The sequence below is a fragment of the Thermobia domestica genome, chromosome 1 (assembly GCF_964235325.1).
Source record: "Thermobia domestica chromosome 1, izTheDome1.hap1.1, whole genome shotgun sequence".
Classification (NCBI taxonomy): domain Eukaryota; kingdom Metazoa; phylum Arthropoda; class Insecta; order Zygentoma; family Lepismatidae; genus Thermobia; species Thermobia domestica.
The window spans coordinates 119550837-119568432 of NC_137454.1; the positions used below are offsets into that span (position 1 = coordinate 119550837).

The 17596-nt window shown below is 35.2% G+C and overlaps 1 protein-coding gene across 1 annotated transcript in view; it reads left to right on the forward strand.

Annotated features, from left to right (window-relative positions):
* Positions 1–17596, forward strand: part of LOC145688412 (uncharacterized) — a 207291-nt gene that overhangs the window by 146206 nt on the left and 43489 nt on the right. Inside the window, exons 8-15 of the mRNA XM_081762619.1 lie at positions 325–541; positions 2517–2672; positions 3580–3757; positions 4582–4750; positions 6206–6375; positions 8688–8796; positions 11985–12157; positions 14482–14620. Of these exons, the coding sequence (XP_081618745.1) occupies positions 325–541; positions 2517–2672; positions 3580–3757; positions 4582–4750; positions 6206–6375; positions 8688–8796; positions 11985–12157; positions 14482–14620 (1311 nt within the window). The remainder of the gene's footprint in view (positions 1–324; positions 542–2516; positions 2673–3579; positions 3758–4581; positions 4751–6205; positions 6376–8687; positions 8797–11984; positions 12158–14481; positions 14621–17596) is intronic.

A 17596-nucleotide genomic window follows, 5' to 3' on the forward strand; every position in this document is an offset into this window, starting at 1 on the left:
TTCCCACCAGTGATGTAATGCTGGAATTTTCGGTATATGTTGAACCATTTTCAAAAATACAGAGTATACCAACCCACCATATCTGTCGTTCTTTCATAAATTTAGGATTGATATTCGGGGGAATTAAAAATATTAAGTAGGTATAAGCCGTATACTCCCTTGTACGCCCAATTACATCGCAGGTTTCTACCAGAATTTATAAAGTTTCTGAGGTTTCTTACTCGTATTCAGCGAGTAAACGCGTATTTCGAGACAATACTACACTTTTCAAACAATGAGTTTAATACTTTAATGAAGTGTGATTATGGTTTTCTTTCTTTACAGATGTTTTAAGGCTGGAGATGTAAGAGCAAACGAGCACGTGGGTTTGGCAGCACTGCATACGCTGTGGGTGAGAGAACACAATCGTGTTGCTGCATCTCTTCAATCAATCAATCCCCATTGGGGTGACGAAACACTATTTCAAGAAGCTAGAAGAATTGTGGCTGCAGAGATTCAACACATTACCTACACGGAATTTCTTCCGGTGGCTCTGGGACAGGTAATGTCAAATTATTGAAACGGAAGTATATTATCACTCGCATATTTTACGATTGTTTCTATTTAACGGTAAATAACTTCTATTTATGGTATTTAAATAGAAATAACGTAGATTATTATTTTAAGTATAAATGTTCACACACTCAACATCAAACAATAAATGTCTAGGAGTTTGTTTAAAAGTGAATCATTTTATACCATTAATATTAACGGCAGTACAACATAAGTAGTATAACAAAAGTATTGAAACTGAAAGATTATTAAAAACATAATAAAAGAGCTTCAGCATACATGGAAGAACAAAGAACAAAAGTAAAAATGAAATGTGTCCTTACATGTTTCACCCAAGCTGTATATTTCCTTTAACACGCCAAGTACTTTCCTTTAATATAAGGTATTTGGAAACAGATTGCAAATTAAAAGTTAGTTTTGGAAGTTATTCACCTATCAAGGAAATGAACAAAATAGGTAAGTATACTATCCTTCAATCTAACCAGCAGGGAATGAGGAACAGCAGCTATAAAATTTGTTGTTTTGCTCCCATCTCAAACAGGGACGTACGCAAGGGGTGGGTCCTGGAGATAATTTTAATATGATTTCAGGGGTAAAATTAAAGTTTAATATAATTTATCCTCATATTGAATTTGAACCCCGCCAAAATATATTTCTGCGGACGTTCCTGATCTGAAGTATAGACTAATATCTAATATGTATCTTTGTTTCAGTTGGAGATGAAAAGAAAAGACATTTCAAAAAACTTTTTCGAGTTTGTTCATCCTTTTTGGTTGGTTTTAACCCTTTTATTCGCGATTCAGGATTCAAATTTCAGAGTCGTTTCTTTAACGCTAGGCTAGGAACCTAATCTGAAACTAATTTTTCGGGCAATAATCACCAGCAGAAAATCATTCCAAGCAAAAGCTACGACGGAGAAACAGGACGGCGAGCAAAAATCACGCAACGAATTCAAAAGCGTTGAAGAGCAGAGGAAGACCTTTGATGTTGCATACAAATGACACCACCTAAAAGTTACATACATATTGGATCTCTCTCTCTCTCTCTCTCTCTCTCTCTCTATCTCTCTCTCTCTCTCTCTCTCTATATATATATATATATATAGTTTTAGAATAATTAAGTTTTGTTTCACACTGTGAAACTATGGTAGACTTCCAAACTATGCAAACTGAACACTGAGACTAGTTGTAACAGATCTATAACTTCCAGTTGTAGTACATGAATTAGATCAAAGTTGGAACTTATCTTCAGGATGCTGACGCCGTATCAAAAGGTCATTTCGTGCTATCTCTTACCGTTTTGACATATTAAGGTTAATATTCAAACCGGAAGTGGCAGAAGGTTTCTAGAAATTTCGGTAGCACTATAGAAACAAAGTCGGAAATGGAATCTATTCTCCGAATGCTGAATGTCAATTACAAGAAAACTGTTTACCGCCATCTCGTACCATTTTTGCTCTATGAAGATCAATATTGAAACCGGAAATAGAAGTAAATTCACACCACTTACGGTTTTAATAGAGAGAGAGATGCGAGTGAAGGTAAAGAAGCTGCATCGACTTGAAAAAAATATTTTGTTGCTATTTGTTATCATTTTTGTTCTATGGCAATCAACATTGAAACTGGAAATGACTACTTTCTACTACTTCTCGTTTCAATAGAGGGTAAACGTACGAGACGAAACCTATTCTTGGGAGGCTGAATTGTTTTCAAAAAGCCGGTTCTCTTCACACTTTACCATTTTGCTCTGATAATTGTCGACAGGTAGATAGATAGGTGGATACAGCTGTTCTATAAAACTTCCAACGCTTATCAATAGCTTAATTTGGAAGTCGTATCTATTTCAGAAAAATGTCATAATAATGTTTTACAAGCACACAATTGGTCAACTCACACACTATTATCTAAGAAAGAAAAGAAACTATATAAGTAAATTGATAAAGCATGTTGTTTCACTCTTTGCAGAACACTGTGGATAGATTTGGACTCCAACCACAAGCCTCTGGACATTTTACTGGCTACAACATAAATCTAAACGCAGGAATAGCCAACAGTGTAGCAGCTGCTGCGCTAAGATTCGTCGCATCACTTATGCCAAAGAGCATAGAATATTTCGATAGAGTAAGTTTTTCTTTCTTGTATCAATCATGAAACAGATAATTATTTCCTTGCAACTTCAAATCATCAAAGTCAATTGTAAGAAAGACACATTTCTTTTCAATTAAATGTACCATGCGATCCAAATGTCTTGTCACACCTCTGTAATAATCTCAGAAACGAAAATGTAAGTCGGATTGCAATCTTTATGATTATTAGTTTCAATAAGATGGTGCACCAGCCCACTACGCAATCACTATCAGGAAATGCCTCAGTGAAATGTTTCTTGACAGATTGGACGAGGATCAGAACAGCATTCAGCGCCTTCCGATCTGACTCCCATGAAGTTCAGACCTTACGTCTTGACAACGTTCTGTAGGATAATACTAAGAAACGTGTTTTCCCAGAGCGATACCAGACAACACGACTGTTGAAGAGTCCTGTTAAGGCAGTCTGTGCAACAATCACCAAGGCAAAGCTTTGCAAAAAATCGCACATAACAGCGTGGCATAATTTTAGGCCACGAAAAGGGTGGTATTCCACAGATCTGGATATATGACAGAGTCAGTGATAATGATCAACCAAATCCGGTATATGTGTCTGGTATTAGTCTATCCTGTTGTTCTTACAATTTTCCGCAGAGAGTGACAAGATATTTGGATCAACCTGTACATTGCACACTACTGTTTTTATTTAATTGGTTACTTTTAATTTTTTATACGTAAGAATGTTACAACAAATACTTATACTGACACGAATGGTATTCTAGATCCACAAAAAATACATTCGTTAAGTAAAATATACAATATTTTAGTTGTTGTTGGTACGAAAAATTAACTGATTTCATCCCTGTGGTGTAAGTTTCTGGCGGCGCCATTGCTTAGACCTTAAATGAAACTTTTCATAGTTACGTATGTTTCTCCATTTGTAGATAGGTCGTAAAATAGGCGAGAAGACAATTTCATCATCGTTCTATGCCCCATTTGAACTTTATGAGCCGGGTGCATTGGACAGAATAATTTTAGGTCTGCTCCAGGGACATGCTCAGAAGGAAGATGCATTTATCAACGAAGTAATGACCAACCACATGTTCGAGGATCCTAAGAAAGGTGCGTAATTACAACAAATAAACAAAAGAAACTTATATTTAAGTGCTTAAAGGTTGTTGTGGACAGAATCAGAGGTGGGTATATCACTTAAGTTTAGTAAAATCTTACCTTCAATCTGTTACTTGTTAGGTTGATGTTTGATCTTAGTGTGTTTTGAAGTAAAATTGTACATTTTTCTTTTATTAAATAACCGAATACTTGTAATAGACAGTTATATTTGGAAGAATATAGAACATAGCGATACCATAAAGTTATCCAGCTTTTCAGCTGAAAATATCGTCTAAAACTTTTAATTGATAGTTCTCCCTCTTCACAGATGGGTTTAGAGAGTACTTTTGAAGAAAATTGAAATACAGATACATTATTATTATTTCAAGGATTGAATTATTCTTACTCACAGAACTAGTATTAGTAGAAATTTCCGTAGGAGGAGTTAACTGTCAAACATGTTTACATTTCATTTATACTGTATATATATATATATATATATATATATATATATATAATTCCGGATATGAATAGACTGCTTTAGTAGGCGAATGGACTCATTAGAAAGATTAGGTAAGCAGGAATCTGGTTTCGGACAGAACATTTAGATAAGACAAGAATATTAACCAACATGCAATATGATAGAGAAACTATAAGATTTTTAACTCCAGATTATAATTATTGCATTATATTATAATATAATTCTTGCATTAAGCCTAGAACAGAACTTTCTACATATTACAACTTATTAGATGAAACTGCAAAACAAAACCTCGACTTCATTCATTTATTAGTGTTTCAAAAATTTTCAAAATAGATTTCATTACATTTGGTAGGAAGCGGACTTGATTTAGCGGCGCAGGTGATCCAACAGGGCAGAGATCATGGACTGCCTGGCTACACAAGATGGCGAGATTTTTGTAATCTTCCCACTGCCAACAATTTCCAAGATTTAGCTGATGTGATGTCACCAGAAGCTATATCTGCACTGAGGAAAGTTTACAGGTAAATAAAACATTACAGTTGTATGCAATTTGTTTTGACGTTAGGGATTCTTTAATTAAATGTGGAGATAGAAAGGAAATGTTAGTTAATAAAACAATACTGTAAGTGGTACCTAGGTGTAAATATGTTTTCAGTGATTATTTTATATACAGTAAGCAGTAGCGTACGCAGAAGTTCGCCAAGGGGGTTCAAACTCCCAAGTTCATATCTAAACTCCAAGAAGGTTAGATAAGTTTCTGGCCTCGGAGTGAAAACAAGACGTCAGGTACACAGTGATAGCATTTTATTCTACATAGTTACCTTGTAGGTTGACACACTTAACTGCCTTGTAGGTTGACACAATGGTCTTGCAGCAATTCTATCCAATGATAACAAAACATTTTGTTTTGTGCCGCAAACAATGCCTCTGCAGCTCCTATGACTTCATTAGTGTCTTTAAATTCAGTTCTTTACAGGTGCATCTTAAGTTTTGGGAACAAATATAGTCTGAAGGGGGCAGATCTGGAGAATACGGGGAATGGTCAATGATATCGAACTTCAGTTCACACAGTTTGTGCATAGTATTATCTTCCAAGAAGGCGATGCGTTTGGACAGTTTTTCTCGCCTCTTTTCCTTCAATGCGGTATTCATTTTTTCCAGCAGGTTCACATATCTTTCAGCATTCAATGTAGTGCTATTTTCCAGATATTTACCCCTCACAATCACCCCTAAAATGACACTCACCACTTTCCCAGTGGATTTTTCTCTGCGACATTTTCTCGACCTTGCTGACCCACTATGGCACCACTGCATAGGAGTTTTGGTCTCGGGATCATACACATATAATTGCGTTTTATCAATAGTAACAATGTGTTTGATAAAGTTGGAAGCACTTATATAAAGACGGTGCAATACTATTTGTGCACTGTTCCATCTTGTCCGCTTCAGATCAGCTGTAAGGAGTTGGGGCAGTTACTTTCCCGACAATTTTTTCATACCAGGTTCTTCATGCACACGCTCCACACTGATCCATAGGGTCTCTGCAATATGTAACAGACTAATTCACCTGTCTATAAGGATCATGTCGTGCACACGATCCACAGTTTCCACGGTCAGCACTGTTTTGGGTCTCCCATACCTCTCTTCATTTTCGGTGCTCTCCCTGCCCCTCCTGAAGTCTGCTACGCACGATTTCACTGTGCTATATAAAGGACAGTCATTGGCCATTGTCTTTGTCGATTCATCAAAAATTGCCTAATGCATCAATGAATCATATAAGTAAGTTTTTCTCATCACGTATTAAGCAGCAATAAAATTGACACATTTTCAATTTTAAAAGCGTTGTACTTGTAAGTCGAAACTGGGTTTATGCAACTAAAGGACATGTATACTTCAACTTGTATATTGTTTGGCTGTAAACCAAAATAAGTCAAAATCTTTCCCAATATATTTTGATTGTCTTGTTTTCCTTCTAGAGATGTGAATGACATTGACTTGTTCACTGGAGGTTTGGCAGAAATTCCAACTGAAGGTGCTATTGTGGGGCCAACTTTTGGATGTCTACTGGGAAGACAGTTTCACTATTTACGTCGAGGTGATCGCTATTGGTATGAAAACGATCTGCCACCTTCATCTTTCACGAAAGGTTTGTTGATTTCTATTCCAATATAAAGGCAAAATTTTACTTTAGTTGTTTTTAAATACAAAATGAAATAAAATTAATTTATAATGTAACATCCCACGATTTTGCACTGAGGCTAAGGGAGACAGTGATGAGAATTAATGAAATAGTGGAATGAAGAAAGAGGGAGGAAGCGAGAGAATACAGAGAAAATTCACGCACCACAAAGTTCACTTGACGCAATCGGGGATCGAACCAGGGACCGCATTGTTTTTTTTAAATAAGAATTCGTAAGATATCAATAAGTATAGAAACATTCTAGAATTTATACATACTCAATGTTCGCTATAAACTAATGAGGAGTGGAATTGAACCACTCCAGAGCGCAAGCAGCTCTAATACCCTATGGAAGAATGAAGTTCAAAGCTAATGAACCCTGTTACCAAGTATAAGCAATAAAAATTACAATTAGCAGCACTTCGGACAAAATACAAATATTCTTAAGTTTACATGCTCAACAACTCCATAATAAGTAAATTAATAATTTAGCGTCTTTCGTGAGATACTTATCATACATTTTGTAAAATATCCTGTTGGAATAAAATTTGTATTTTGTATAATTAAGTGTAGAATCCACTTCAAGTTAGCATTCTCTAAATTAGTGTTCAAGAATATGTATTAAGGTAACTAAGAAAATTCTGTCGCTTTTTCACCCACCACTTTCGATCATCAATATGTCACCTAAGACGTACCCGGAAGATCAAAAATAGCCACCATCAGCATCGACGACCTTCTGACAACGTTCTGGAAGGTCATGGATTCAATCGCGATAGAACTTGGTGGTCCGTGAAGTGAAGAAGGTATCAAGTGCATTTTGCACCTCTATTAGGGATTTGAACTGGCGTCCTCTAAGATGATTGTCCAAAGAATGGAACAAGTGATAATTGTACGGCATAATGTCCGGGGAGTATGACGGATGCAATAATGTTTCCCATCCAAACCGTAGAATGGTGTTCCGGGCCATTCTAGCCACGTGGGACTTAGCGTTGTCCTGTAACAGGAGAAGTCATTTGCAATTCAGAACTGCTGGCTCCAGAGTTTTGAGTTTTTCTTGAATCCGGTTCAACTGCTAATAGTACACAGTTGCATTGATGTTCTAACCAGCTGATAGTAGTTCCCGATTCACGATGCAAGCAGTCCACCAAACACACAGCAGAACCTTCTTCTGGTGCGGTGCTGGTTTCGGCTATTTTGGAACCGGTTCATGGGATGCTAACCAATGATGACAGCACCGTGGAGCTTTGCACAGGATCCACTTCTGATCACATGTCAACACTCTGTCCAGAAGTGGCTCCTTCCTCAGACGAGACAGTAAAGAAACACGAGTGTCTGCTCTCGTTGTCTTCTGGCCCGGAGTCAATGAAATCATATGAGAACCATCAACCTAACTTGTAGTGCTTCCCAAGTTAGAGGTGCTGCCGAGTGATTTCTTCACTCACATTGAATTGTAGTCCAAGTTCCTCATATGTCTGACCACTGTTCGCCTCAATTGCTGCCTGAAGATCTTCATTTTGTACATGTGTTGGTATTCCTGCACGTGGTACGTCTTCGAGTGTTTCGTCACCGTCCTTAAACTTTTTAAACCATCGCTGGAGTGTCCGCATAGTCACAACACCCACACCAAAGGCCTGGCATATCTTCCGCCCCGCTGCAGCGGTGTTTGGCCTCAGTTTGAACTCGTACAGCATACACGCCTTATGACGCTCTGTGGAGGTCCCATGTTCACTCTGTCCTTAAGCACGTTCACGGTGTAACTGAACTGCCACAACCAGATAATATGTTGGATATACCCCCACCAACAACTGATCTTCGCCTTATCTCCATTTTCATTCAACTCACGGTGTGAGGATCAATTGAACACAGATCTCCACAAAAAGCGAGAGAACTTTCTTGGTTACTTTTATAGAAGATGTAGATCCTCTATAGCTATCCTTGTGTTTCAGTAGGCATAATATTTTTAATTTAATTAGGTTATTTTATTCTGAACAGAGGATTTAGATTATTATATTATTCTTAACAATCATTATCGAAAAATTTGGGAGCTATTGCTAGTTTGTAGTAAATCTAAGCTACGGTGACGATCTTGGTGATCTTTGCCTTATTTCAGATTAACAAAAATTGGGTGAAGGTATTTTGCTGGTAAACAATCGAATGTTGAACTATGTTTCACTGATTATTTGTAATCTACAGTTTATATCTTTTTTTCGGTAATTGGTATGCATTGAAGAACGAACAGCTTATAGCTGGAATGATATATACGTGTTGTTTAATTTTAGAGCAGCTGAATGAGATAAGGAAAACAAGTTTTGCCAGAATAATCTGTGACAACAGTGATGACATAAGAGAAGTTCAACCACGAGTCTTCATTGAAAAGGACGCTTTCTTGTAAGTATAACTTTTTTATTAACTTTTTAGATTTTTATTCTTTTACAATTTTTTAAGCTGTTAGTTCTTGGAGGCTAAGAGTATCTTGTAGAAAATTAAAATGGTTTGTTTTTTAACATGGAGTTAATTTTTTTCATTTGTAATAATAAAACAGTTAATATTTTGTGCAAAATGTTAGGCTTATATTAAAATATACTTAAATATCCATTAGATGAGACATGTGTATTTAATCCATTATGTTAAATTGTTTTCTTATAACACTTTGCAAGAAATTATGTTAAACCCTGTAAGAAGCCGGCTGGCATCGTCGAGCAAATTCTTTACGTGCTTTATTTGCTGTAATCAATGTCACGATGTCGTAATGTTTTGCACTGTCACGGTTAGTTGATAATTTTTTATATAGACAATTTTATTCATATTACATAAATATTTCACTAACCGTCTTACAATGTCGCGTATGTCTTTCTCATATAAACTCCAGAAGAAATTTAATTTTAGGGTGAGTTTTATTGAGCAATTTTCTCAAAAACTGTTCAGTTAATATTTTTCGTATTTCATAAATAATGTGTCTCGCTAATAAACTCTACAATAGGCGTAAGTCATTTGCCACAAACAAATCCACAAGTAGTTTACTCAGATAGTTTTCCGAAAATACACATTATAATTTTTAGTTCACATTTCTTAAGGTGGATCACCACCCGGAAGTCAGTACATATTTTGGCTCGTTCCCTTAACTATTGCGAAATGAAACGTTACATATTATAAATATTGTACTGTAAGATAGAGTTATGTTTCAGATACAACATAAGACATTGATTCGTTTGGTTTGTCGTCTGATATCGAGAAAGGTAACAAATAAAAGAAAATACTTGATTCGTTTTACAATGAGCACACAAGATGGCACTTGTTGTTAGATCGCACTAGAACTGCTCAGTTTTATGAAATGTTTATTTGTATGTGTAAAGTACTTTAAAGTAATGATCTTATTACAAAATAGATGTTTAATTTTTTATTTAAAAATTAATTTACATTTAAGGAAATAGATTTTGAGAAGAAATTTGCGCAGAACGGCATAATGCGTTGTTGCCAAATTTTTACGTTTACTGTGGTAGTCACAATAAGAACATTCCTGGATTCTAGCGTTGCAGTTCGAAAAGCGGAACTTACCTGTGAATTGCGGTAAAGGTCGAAAACTAATTTCACAAGTAAGTACCCAAGCAGAATTCCAGGATTACTTTCTTTATTATCTGGGATCAGTAAACACTCGACACTATCTGGCAACGCCGCACTATTCAAGCAGCGTTTAGCATAGCACCGAGAAAACATAGTGATCCACCTTAAGTATTGTTTTCATAATAGATGTAGCATGACACGATTTAATTTGGGAAATGAGAGCAAGAAAGTTTTGTATGATGTCCCGAGCGTTTTGTTTCTTTTCTTAAGATATCAAAAACCATAATTGCATTTTAGGTCTTCTTAGAACTTGTATTATTATTACTGTTTAGGATATTGGGTATGAGAATACTATATAGTAGAATGAGGTGCCGATCGACATTGTTCCTATTATATTTGAAATCTGACATACCTCAGGAGGATTATCAAATCTTATAATTTAAACTGAGCATGCGTATACTTAGATAGACCTACATTAACTTAACGAATGTTAGTCACATAGACCAATAAATGCATTACGTTCCTATTTTAAACCAATTTGACAACAAAGTGACATATTTTAGTTTGGTGTGCATGAAAATTTAAGTCGTTTGGCTAATATTTTTGATTGCAACTTTGACTCCATTGTATTTGAAAGTAGTATTTTAGGACATTGACTATGAGTTACTTGAACCTTGATTTTAAAGTTATTTTGATTTTAAGAAATCTATATGTACAAGATGGGCCATAATTTTGTCTATGATGTTTGACTGACTGTAGTATTCTGAACAAAAAGTTTCGATATGGCAATACTGTGTAGCCTGAGAGTGGAAGATACAGTCACTTTACTTAGAACCGTTAGTGTACGCCAGACAGTGCGAGAGTGGCTGAATGAAACATTTCTGAACCGCTGAATTGGTTGAAGTGGGTGTGTGGAATGGCCAGCTCGATCTTCCAATTTAACACTATCTGACTATTTCTTATGGGGTGTTTTAAAGGATAAAGTGTACCAACATCACATACATATTTTGGCTGAACTACCAGAAGCTATCACAGAAGAGTTCTACAGGATACCAGTACAGGTCTGTCAAGCTACTTGTGACAACGTTGCTTTTCATCTCCAGGCATGTATAAACTTGAATGGTGCATTGGTGGACCATGCCATGGAGAACAGAAAATTAAAATTCTTGTAAGGAAAAGTATGAGAGTAATGTGTTTATGTTGAATTTTATGTTTAAGTTATGTTGCTAGTTTCTTCACCGCAGTCTTTGAAACATCATGTACATAATTATGAGCGACGCTATGTACATCTGATATATATACACGTGAGTTGATAGTTATTTTATAACTCATTATTATTGTTATTTTACTTTGTAGCCTATTGTATTAGGTTCTATAGTGATAAAGTACCTTGTTTTTGTCTATAAGCTGTTTGCAGCATTCAAAATAAAATTTTACTAATATTTAGCAAATAATGTTATCAATACTTGGTCGCAATCTGCAGAAACATTTGTAGGGTTGTTTGGAATCAACAGCAAGAAAGCAAAGAGAAGAAGAAAAAACGGAATTAGGCTTTGGTACAACTAATTTCGTAATATTTCATTTCTCAAATTATATTCATCTAAATATTGGACTGAACTATAAGTTTGCAGCTGTCTGATTTAACCGCTGCATTGCACACACATACGTAGGTAATATTGAAACAGTATACGCAGTACGTATCTTGTAGGTGTCTGCAAAGGGATTTCTCTTCTCTCTCAAAGGTTTAGATCATCATCGTAGATGTTCTGCACCGGCAGATTTCTTTCCTTAACTTGACAGTCTTCTGTGCACTACAGTTCTCAACTAACATCTACGGATGTGCAATTTGTTTTATAACTTTTTACCTGGAAGGAAACTGATACAACAGATGTAACCAATACTTGCTTGTGCTCGTAGTTATTAAGAGTGAATGTTTACTGTATTATACCCATAAATAAATTTTGTTTTCTCTATTATTGTAAGGAACATAACTGTAATCTATATTAATTCTACAGAAACGCCGTAGCAACATGCGCAGGCGGAGTGATTCGATCCATGGATTTGTCAATCTGGCGAACATCATCGCCTCATTTTGTTGTATCAGACACACTGCTTACAGAATCTGTTGCCAGAGCTAAGCGTGACGTCTCCAAAATTCTCGAAAGAGAAATGCATCTTTGGCAGCAACGTAAGTAAATGTTATATTAATACTACTATTGCAAACAAGCTAGACATAGAAGTGCTAATATCTGAGTAGTGGTGGACAGACTTAAGAGTACTTATTCCGTATCAGTCTTCGCAAAATTTGGTGACTGCAACGTAATGCAAAATAAGCTGTGCTTTTACTAGTGAATTAGTTTTTTTTTTTTTTTTTTTAAATACGGTATCAATCGACGTTTTCTATATCGATATGCAATAGGCAAAATTATCGCAAATTCAAAATCAGTCAGCAACATCATATTGCAAAATCAGTATGTGCTATTGAATATCACAAATTTTTCGTTGCATTAACGTAGTCCAGTCCAGTTCATAATGAAGCCCAAGGTATTTTGTAGAAAAACCAGACGGGTGACACTATTGCAGCAATAACTTTAGAATGCTCTGGAAGAGTCCTTCCCAATTAATGGTCCGCGCTCTCCTGGAGAACCATGGAACAAATTTAGAGGGTCTGTGGCATTATTTGCATCTTGTAATTTGTAAAAGATATAAATAATGCCATGGACCGCCTGTATATATTATGTATTGCATAATTTACTTGTTGCTTATATTAGTACGTACTTCTGAACTATTGCAACTCCACAGTTAACAAAATCTAAAGATGTGAGTTCTTACCTTGCCTTAAAAAGAAAAAAAAAAAGGGTCCACAAGTACACAGCCACATCTTACTAAGAAATGTATTTTTTTTTTAAATATCTGAGGTTATCAGAAAATCAACCAATCAATGTTTTGTAATTATGTTTTCTTTTATGTCAGAAGAGCCGAGTGAACAATGCAAGTGAATGATGATAAAAGGATTGAAATTACCAAATGAAAAAAAAAAAACAGTTTAAAGCTATGGATTTGATACTTTCCACCAAAATCTCACATGGATTGAGATTGAACCTAAGACTACAACGATAACAATTGAAATAAACTTTTACATGGCATAATGCTAATAGCAACTAGATAAATCTTTCAGTCCTACGATTATGACCTTTAGGCTAAGGGAGACGGATGATTAAGGCAAATGAGTGATGATGGATGAATTGGTTTGATGAGAATGTGGGAGGAGACATAAGTATCATGAGAAAACCCATGGACACGATGTTATCCACCACAAGTTTACTTGATAGGAGATCGAACCAGGGACCCAGGAGCTAGAGGTAAGCTCTCTATCACTGAGCCACCATGCCTCCAAATAATAGCAGCGAGTTATTTATAAAGTTTCTCTGTATACGAGCATATGAATATATTAGGGTAGTCCTTGTTTTCCGATTTCCGAATTTTTGAGTTTCACCCGCTGAAATGGTTTCATGTAAGAACAAAGTATCCGACGAGAAAAAAAATAGCTAAATTGAATAATAAACGGTGTCCCAAATGAAATCACATTTTGCATGCATTTACAATAGACAATATGAGCTAAAGGTAGTCTATAAGTTTGGAAAGACAATTGTAAGTTAATAATAAATAGATATTACGAAGGTAATAACTATTAAAAGTTTGAGATAAGTTGAAAATAAGTCATACGTGTGTTTGTAGAGCTAAACAACCCAAATTGATTTGTCACCTCCTACCTATTACAAATTTTGGACCTGAATGCAAGATAATGGTCCTGACGGTAAACAGTAATAGATACGGTTCTATCTCCGTTACCCCCTATCCAATATAAGTGTCATTTACTCTTGCTGTTCCAAACTTACAAGTACCCTTGTCATTCAAAACTTGAGGTCGCTTGGGGGACCATTTAATATTATTCCATAGAGCTATTTTTCTCATTTTTTAAAACTTAACTTTGGTCTCATATAGAATCATTTTAGAAGGATGAGACTTAAAAACAGAGGTCGAAAGATTAGGACTACCCTAATATATATATAATGATAAAATACATATAACTTTTCCTCTACATTATGTCAAAGTGCATTGATGCCGTTAGGAAATAAGTTTGTTAAATGAATTTCCTTTTTTTTTTTTTATTTCATAGAGAACTTAGCGCACACAATAAACAGCTAAATATGTTTAACATGATGAGTGCTTCGTCTTTGCGTTTTGGATCTAAGTAACTCCATAATGTGATGTTAACATTTCATATTTAAGCAAAGTGTTTTTGTCACTATTAGTAATAATAGGGTTAAATGCAATTTCCGTAGGAACTGTTAAAATCAATAGTTTGTGCATAATGGTGAATATGTCTTTATTGCCTCTCATTTCAACAGTCACATTATTTATATATTTTACATTGTATTTACGCTAAGGTTAAGAGAATATTTGAAAATACAGTAATTATTTATATTACTTTTTTTCCTGTTTTGACAGGTCTAATGGCGGATCCTTTGTCTCCTGTGGGAACTGCGTATGGTTTCAACAGACCCAAGAGACAAGCAGCTGAGATTGCCAATACATCTCTCGTTTTACAGTTTACTTCAGCAAGATTTGTTAGCAGCTTTCTGCAAGGGTATACACAGTTTACTAAATTTTGATACCATACCATATAATTTGATGATATTCCTGCATGAAATAATTTGAAACCAGTAGCTTAAATTTTTCGGTTAAGGAGCTTTGCACACACACCGACAAAACTGTTTGTTGCAAAATATAAAATTTCCTCAGACTTCTACAAAACTAAGATTTGATTCTGTTGGGTTGCATCAGAGTTGCCACACAAACTTTTTATTTGAAATTTTTGCAGGTGTTTTCTCTTGCGGGAGTGAGCGTTCAGCATTAATTACTTGAACGTGATTCTAAACAGGCGCATACTACTAAAAACTTGAAATTCTTTGTCAACGAACAATATTGCCCTACCCTCTGGCAAAACCTAAAATGGCGTTACTATTTTCAAGATAGCATAATAATCGGGAATAAAAATCCACACTATAAACTAGGTGACATGTTTATGATTAACATTACGACAAAGTCAAATTATAAACGTCATTTCAGATTTTGCCAGGGAGGAGCAAGATGCTCCACTGACAAAGAGTTTCAATTTTTTACTACTATATTAGTATACAGTCGATTAGTAGACTTCTGAAATTCACGGGGAGGGGGGGGGCAATTGGCCCTTAGTCCTCCCCAAATGACACCTCTGGATCAAATACAATTTATTAGATAGAAAATTGAATTTTCATTTATTAGATAGAAAATTGAATTTTCAAATGTACACTTCATAACCACACAGAAGTTAGTTTGTTGGCAGAAAACATTTTAAGATTTATAGCTAATTATCTGAAGTAATTATCATCTCCTTCCGTATCCTTTTCCTCAGTGGAAAATTCTCCGTTTCTGTCCAATTTCTTTATTCCATTCATTCTCATCATTACCATCTCCTGTAGCCTACGAGGGGACTTTACTACTGAGCCACCACGTCCACAAACCTGAAAGGTCTTTTCCTTATAGACTGAAAATCGGTGTCCTATTAATAACATACGTACAATATATATTTTGTGCTTTGATATATAATTATTTAAAAACTCTTATTTATGATAATAGTATTCCCTGGAAGTCCTAACTTTTGTCCTATCTGTTTCCAAATTTTAGTTTTCAGTGGCTTATTATGGTAATCTTTGTGCAACATATTATAAAGCATTCTTTAGTCTATATTAAGTTTATCAACTTTTCTTTATCCAGTTTGGTCACTCAACAGAAACTTACTAACTGAAAGTGATTATTGGCGTCTCGTATTCACATTACTTAGTGTTACCTATGCATGAAACCAAGCAGCAAAGTTCAAACAATCTTCGTCATCATGGACACAAATATGTGGCGCAGTTTCTGCTGCCGTCACATCATTACGTGCAGTGACAAAAACAGAAGAATGTTTCGTGTTTCGTTCCATGCCACACATGGCTTCCAATCAATCAGGACAAAAGTATTGCTAAAATCAAATGCTTAACATTCATAATACTTTACAATTACGTACATAGTTAATTTCTTATGTTCCTTTAAAAGTAGTACTATGACAGTGACGTCGTTTTAGGCTGCTGTTGTCACCATCTGAAGTTGAGATGTGTGTGTATATACATACTTTTATTCAATAGTATACTTCTATACATATGTTTCTAAAACTGAATTTAAAAGGCTTTTAATTCAAGTAGCCCTTCAACTGTTTCACAATGCTGAACAAATATCATAAATGCGTCCTCATCGACATTCGAACTGGGAAACACTTTGCTTCGGAAGTACGCATGTTAGCTATGGTAAAATAAATTAATATTTTTCGAATGATTTTTTACAATCTAAGATTCTGTTCAATAGAAATACGATATTATATACTGTATCTTCTGACAAAAATCACGGACACAGTTGTTATTTCATGATAAATTAGTTCGAGTAAATTAAATAATATTTTTATCAGTAAAAGTCCATTATCAATCATAACAGGGTCGAATAGTTATTAAATCGTACTGTATCTTATTATAAATGGAAAAAGTCATATCGGTCAACAATGATTTCCTATTCCTTCCTTCTTAACAAGTACTCACCTATTTGCGAACATAAAAATTTCTTCTACATAATGATAAACGTGACTATTAGTCACTGTTGGACAGAATTTCAGGCGGCTGGCTGTGTGTGCATCTACTTATCCAAAGTACACTGAAGCGAATTTGGAAGCTGGCGTTAAAATGTCGGTGGGTGACGGTGTATGTAAATAGTCCCTAAAAGGGTAAATTTTGTAGAGAGTCCGATTTGTAGAAAGAAATACTTGATATTTCACCGATACTGGAAGTTCTATCATTCTGATTCCTGAACAATCATTCTGATCCGGATATTTTTACTGGTGATACTTAAATCATTGTCTTTTGGATATTTATTTGCTATAAACAAATCTAGGTTCGAATGAGTTCATTTTATAAAGAGATATTAACGATGGATACTAGAAAGTCAATTCACGAGGAAGTCAGCTAGGCCTATATTTAATGGTCCAATCCCAACATTTGTTTAGATTAAGATGAAAGCTTAGAAAAATTTCAGAGCAACTGCCTAGACGATCCTAACAATAGAATGCGATATCCGTTCATCTACTCTCGTTCACTAGCATATTTCATAAATTAGACACTGAAAAATACTACGAATTTTATTGAACGTTGCTACCACACTTCATTTCTCTTATTATTATTCTTTTTTAAATAATTCTTATGCTAGTAACTAAGAGAGCGTAGAAAACTACCAAATTATGAAGAAAGCGAGTACGAAATGAATGCAGATAATTAAAACCTAATTCGAGAAGGAGATATTTAGTTTAATGTGATATAATCTAAGGAAGAACGATGATAAAAAAATAAAAGTAACAAAATATAGAAGAATTGGTGAAATAAAAATGTAGAGAGCCTAAAAAAAAACTTTACAAGCCTGATATCCACTATGTCCGGGGATCGAATCAGAGTCTTCTCGCACCAGAAGCGAGCGCTCTACCATTGACCCGTAGTGACCTCAA